Genomic DNA, 6237 nt, shown 5'->3' on the forward strand with positions numbered 1-6237 from the left:
TTTAAAAAAAAAAAAAAAAATACGGCGGATATGATGAAGACATTAAAAAACTGGGAGTTGATCCTTTTATATAACCAAAATGTTAACCTAGGTGACATGAAGATGGAAACATGTCAAATGACGTTGAATAAATTAGTATTTACACTACGTCGTTTGACATGTTTTACTTTTTTGTTGACATGTTCTTAGGCAAACTTTCTCGGGTTGCTACTTTCTTCTTAAGTTATTATGGTTATAGAGCTGGGATTTGAGCTACGAAAGGTGTTATGAAAACTTGAGAACGAGATCATTTTAGTGATATAAACCTCGACGTCTAACTCCATGTGATTTGATCTGAAATCCCGCTCAAAGATTCCTGTTTGCAGGATTGTGTTGTTCCGGAGCTGTCTTACGAATTTGATCATAACTCGCAAATCGTAAACCCAAATCGTGATCTGTTTTTTCCTGTGACTTCATATGACTGTTGTCGATATTCCCACAAAATTTCATAATTTTCTGGGTTGGTTTGCTATTCCATTGTGCTCTGCATCAAAACTGATGAAAAATGCAGAATTTTAGTTGTCTCAAAACAAGAAGTTGTGAAAATTTTTATTGAAGGTTAGATTGGAGAGCATAATTTCAGAAGAGATGATCATCTTGTCAGCTTGTAAACAGGTATGTGTGATTAACAAAGTTCTTAAAGAAGATTGTGTGGTTGAAGAGATAAAAAAAGATGACATAGGAAAAATAGAGCTGATGAAAAAAGGAAGGGAGAAGTGAGATATGATCCCAATTATGAAGGTTGAAGTATTTGAAAGTTTTTTTTTTCTTGGATGAGAAGGCGAAGAGGTTCTTCTCAGTGATTATCATAAGTTCAGTCATAAGTTTCCAAAGGAAATTTGCAAGGGGATATCAAGCTCATTTGAAAAGAAAATCCTATTAAAGATTTATTCTCTATGAGAAGCTGATTGGGATCAATCTAAGATGTGTCCACTGCAGTCACAAAGACTAGAAAGGATAAGGTGAAGTCTGTAGACAGTAAGGATCTTAGATTGTCAAAGATCTTCCTCATAAACATGTTTCCACTTCCAGCTGAAACAAGCGGAGAAGATGGGACCAACGGGATCAGCCACGAGGAAGTTAATAAGATCTGATTTTTGGCATCCTTTGATCCTGGAGGAACTTGTGCTGAAAAGTGAGTTCGTTAAAGAGCTCTGGCGAGATATTAGAGCTGTGAAGGGAAAGAAGGTTAAGAAGAGGAAGAAACTGGAACCTAGCTTGCCAGCTTTGGAACCCCATAATTTATGTCTTTTTGGAATGAACATGATGCTTGTGGGGTATTAAAGATGGTTCAGAAGGTGAATCTTGTTTGATATAAGCATGGGAGAATGAAGGCGATGAAGATAGTCTTCGAAGACATCAAAAGGAGGATCAATCAAAGATGAAATAAAATGAGATTTTTGCAGAGATATAAGAGAACGGGTAAGTGCAAGTCAAGCATGTCCCGAAAGTGAGGGTAAGGTAGATATCTTGATTAAATCGCTCAGAAGAAACGAGTTTAAAGAAATGGGGATCTCATTGGCATGAGAGATTTTGAAGAAAAGGATTTCAAGCTTAAGAGGGAGAATGTTGGCATAAGCTTGAAGATAGCTTGAGGTGCAAGCTATACTAATCCTACCGAGTTATGGAATTAGGATTAATTATATTTAGGAGTTATCTAAATATGTTAGTTTACCGGTTTAGAATAGGAAAGTTGTCAACTCTAGGGTTGAACAATTGTTATAAATACTAAGAGAGCGTTTTATGAAGAGGTGCGCGTCTTAGGTATTATTGAGAGATACACACAAAGTGTGTGGCGTTGCCCTATTAATAAGTTAGAGAGATCTGTTGATGGTATTGTTGAAGTTCTATTTCTGATTAATGAAGGCTGGACATGGTCCCGGGGATGTAGGTTATCCGAACCCCGTTAACAAAGCTTGTGTATTGTTTACTTTTATGCTCTTACATACCGTTCTCGTACTTCAACATATATATGTAGCCACATGTATATGTGCTTTACTTTGAAATTCATTCACCTAATTTTCTATAAAATGAAACTATATATTTTCTGAAAAAAAATCTTAATAAAAAGATTTTGTAAGTTCTTAAACTTACGATGATTTGAATATAACTACTTTGGAGAGTTTCTAAATTTTAAATTTCAAATTTTAGATATTAACGTATTAGTAATTAATAGATTTAGCAAAAATAGGAATCTCATAAAGTTTTTCGAAGTATATAGGGATTATGATACAATCTCTATGCATATTAGTTAATATTCTTTAAATTTTGGAATTTTGACTTTGTGATTGATATTTCAATGGTTTTATATATGATTAGATTTTTAAAATCGTTGTATATGATATGAAAGATTTAGGTAAGGAATTACATATCATTATAGTTGTTATTGTTATGGTAAGTACTAAATATGCGGAATATATAATTACTTATTGTTTTTTTTTAATTTAATGATTATGATAGATTCATAAAATAAAATTGTATCCATATATGGTTACCTTTACAAAATCACATTATAATTGTTGGCGCCGATTAAGGGATTCTCATGTCATTGTTAATAGTGTAGATGGTAGTTCCTATTTTTGTGTTCAGTAGAAATTAATTTTGTCTAGATTTGCATAAGAAACATACAGTATATAAAAAGTTACGTAAATTTCAAACCTTTTAAGCAAAGTTTTTTGGTTCTGCTTCATAGCACTTGAGTTCCCAGAGAACAAGACCATTATCGTATATACAATATGATTGGTTAAGTTCAATTCGTATCACATATATGTGTCCATGTAAACATATTTCAACAGGTTAAAGATAACAAACATAAAAACAATATTTTTTTTTTACTTATCTTGAGATGTCATGTCTTTTGCTTCCATCTCGTCATGAGCTTCTTTAGCATCAACTATTATTTGAGACATAATTAAGTTATGTTTCTCAATGGACAATGGAGCTCCATTTTTCCCCATAATGGCTTTGGCAACATCATCTTGCATCTTCCGTTTGAGCTTCTTCTCCTATAAAGACAAAACGATATAGCACAACAGAAAGATTAATTGACAAATCTATCTTATAGATTTTGGAAAATACTCTAGCTTCTTTTTCTGTTTTTCACACACTTAATATTAGAATTTTTATACATAGTTGGTAGGAATCAATCAAAATTGGGCTAAACTATTAGTTTCATGAGTATAAGGACGAATAATATAACTACCAAAACTATATGGTCAAAACAAAGATTAAGCAAAATATAAAGGACCCGATCGTAAATAAAAATCTTAAAAAGAGTTTCCAAAATCAGAAGCCATTTCCGTCTCCTTCTCCGTTGCCTTCTCTTCTCTTCTCTTCTCTTCTCTTCTCTCTCTCTCTCTCTCTCTTCTCTACAAAAGTTCATCAATGGCTCTTCCTCACCATTTAGATCCACACCTTCAAGATTCCAAGAATTTCAGGTAACAATCTCTTCTTCACCTTTGTTTGTCTTCAGGTGTGTTTGTGATATAAAAAAAAAGCCCTAATTTTGTTTCTGTAAATTATCAAGAATCAAAAACCCTAATTTTAGCCAACTTGTTCTGTTTTTAAGGGAATTTTGCGGAATCGACGGCCAGATTTCGCCGGAATTAGGGTTTGACAGCTCTGCAAACCTCCATAATCAATCTCAGCATCCTCCATATATTCCTCCATGTAAGTTTCATCTATTTGTAATTTGAGTCGTAGACTTAAAAGATTTGGGTTGTTAGGAATGTAAAGTTTTGATTTTTTATTGTGTTTGTTTACATAGTTCATGTTGCTGATTTTGCACCTGGACCGGTAGTGCAAATTGATGGTTCTGATGGTGGTGGTGGTGGTGGTAATGGAGCTGACTTTGAGTGGAACTATGGTCTTGGTCTTGAGCCAAGACGTGAGAGGGTAATTAAGGAACAAGATTTTTTGGAGAACAATTCTCAGATATCTTCTATTGATTTTTGGCAAGCTCGGTCTGTATCAACCGGATTGGGTCTTTCCCTAGACAATGCTCGTGTTGCTGATGTGCAGGTTTTGTGGTGTAAGAGACGTGTGTATGTTGTTGCTGCCATGTAAGCATATGTGTCTGTGTAAGGAGTGTGAGAGGAAGCTTAGCTCTTGTCCGTTGTGTCAGTCCTCCAAGTTTCTAGGTCTGGAAGTATACATGTGATTTGTGATTTTACCGAACTAATGTCTAATTAGTTAATGAACGAACTCTATTTGTAATTTTCGTGTCTTTTTTTTTTGTTTTTTTTTTGGTTTGTTAATATCATCGGATTGACATATTTAATCATACTAGACCGGATTGGTTGAATCTATGTTGATCCAGTCATTGTGTACCTGTGTTGAGTTGATAAGAGAACTAATAAATTGCTTTGACACGAACCAAACAACAGAAACCAATTTGGAAACCGAACTGATTAATTCAAAGATTGAAAACCGTCATTCTGATTTGTACCATATTTCACTTTCGCAAATGGGTGTTAGAAACTGTAAATCCAAAACGACTTATCCAAGTTTAAACTTAAATAGTCGAAATAACTCCGAACCGATAAAGATGTGGTTTAGGTTGGTTGTGATTTCTTTGCCGAGCGACCCTAAATCCTTAGTTACTTACAATCCAAGCCGAAACTGTTCTAACACTGAACACCCTATCGGTAGTCCAAATAATAAAAAAACAACCATGTTCGAAACACAACAATTTTTTTCTTTTCTTTTTGTTGCTATTTTGGTATTTTGTAAAAGAGAATTTATGTCTTAATTGAACCAGCCCATAGTAGCCCACATACCTTATGTATGAGACAAAACTGTATTCATTTTTCGTTTATTATGTCAATTATTTTGGGACTTAGGAGCCTATATTCCTTGGAAATAGAAAGAAGAATACATTTCTTTTTCGATCTGGCTCGTCTTTGGTCCACCTAATTTTGATCTAGAATGAAATAAATAAACACCATATAACTCGAAGAAAATGAGGGACAATGCCCTAAAAAAACATTCAACTAGTATTCTCAACCGCTGATGAAAAAATTATTTTAAAATGCTTTCTTAAAGCACGAATAAGATCCTGTTTGCTAGCTAAGGTCGAAGAGCCCATTCTAAAGAGGTTTATATATGCTAGACTGCAACCATAGTGTTGAGAAATGATGCCTAAATAATCTCGGTCCATCTGGTTCAAGAGGAAAATTTCATACCAAAGATAGTAAAGATCAAGATCCAGCATCCCAAACGGCCAAACCCCCTGCGTTGGAGAGTCCAAACCAATTCTGACCATATAACATTTATTATACGATAATCTATCATGTATGGAATTTTTTTATCAAACAAATTCATTGATGATTTATGTAAAATTTTAATAATCCATGTATATATAGATTTTTTTTTTTTTTGGCAAACGTATATATATAGAATAAGATCATATATTAATCTAATAATTAAATACCATACGATAAACAAAAATATCTTACCATGTAAAATATATATTATTGTTTTTTTTTTACATGCTAATTGGAGTTTTTCAATTACCATTTACGGTATTGTTTTCTCTATATATTATGCATATCGTTAATGTTGTGGTAAGAACGTATGCTTTCAAAGTAAAGTGTCGAGATGATTATTAGTGAAGTTTCACCTAATCATGCCTTACAAAGTAACGACAAAGAGAAAAGGATCTGTAAAAGAGAAGTTTGCTTTTTTTTTAGATAATAGAAAGATATAATTCCAAATAATCATTAACACAAAAAAAATCGATCACAATTTTTTTAAAAATAGGTGCTCTTTTTATCGTTAAAAATAGTAAAATAAAAAACATTCCGACTTAACTCTACAAAGTCTACTTATATGCATGTATGTTTCAAATATTATATGCAGAAATTTGAGGGAAAATGAATATCTATGTTTTGGATATTCTTTTCATGTTTTGGGACATATCTTTTGAATCTATTGGACATGTAAAGACACAAATCCTTATAATTTGTCATGATTTTTCGAATCAAAGATGCTTTAGATTAAAATACTCTCTTATTAACCACAGTATTTCCTTTCAATTTTATTTGAATCATATTGTATCAAGAAAAAGTGTGCTTGCTTTGTCTTTCATGAACTTTCTTTAATTTATGGATATATCCATTATGTTTGAGACGGTTAATTAACACCATAATTTTCTAGGAGCATCACCATCACAATCTAACTCCATTGACACTTTACGAG

The 6237-nt window shown here is 32.9% G+C and overlaps 1 protein-coding gene across 1 annotated transcript; it reads left to right on the plus strand.

Annotated features, from left to right (window-relative positions):
- Window positions 3327-4367, plus strand: LOC104777628. The gene is made up of 3 exons (XM_010501908.2): window positions 3327-3476; window positions 3608-3708; window positions 3806-4367. Exons 1-3 carry the CDS (start codon window positions 3424-3426, stop codon window positions 4102-4104), a joined length of 453 nt encoding a protein of 150 aa, XP_010500210.1. The 5' UTR covers window positions 3327-3423; the 3' UTR covers window positions 4105-4367.

This window comes from Camelina sativa, chromosome 3 (assembly GCF_000633955.1).
Source record: "Camelina sativa cultivar DH55 chromosome 3, Cs, whole genome shotgun sequence".
NCBI classification, from domain to species: domain Eukaryota; kingdom Viridiplantae; phylum Streptophyta; class Magnoliopsida; order Brassicales; family Brassicaceae; genus Camelina; species Camelina sativa.

Coding starts and splice junctions, on each gene's coding strand:
- LOC104777628 (XM_010501908.2), top strand. CDS start 3,424: ATGGCTCTTCCTCACCATTTAGATCCACACCTTCAAGATTCCAAGAAT. Junction 3,477..3,607: donor CAAGATTCCAAGAATTTCAG/GTAACAATCTCT, acceptor TCTGTTTTTAAG/GGAATTTTGCGGAATCGACG. Junction 3,709..3,805: donor TCCTCCATATATTCCTCCAT/GTAAGTTTCATC, acceptor TTGTTTACATAG/TTCATGTTGCTGATTTTGCA.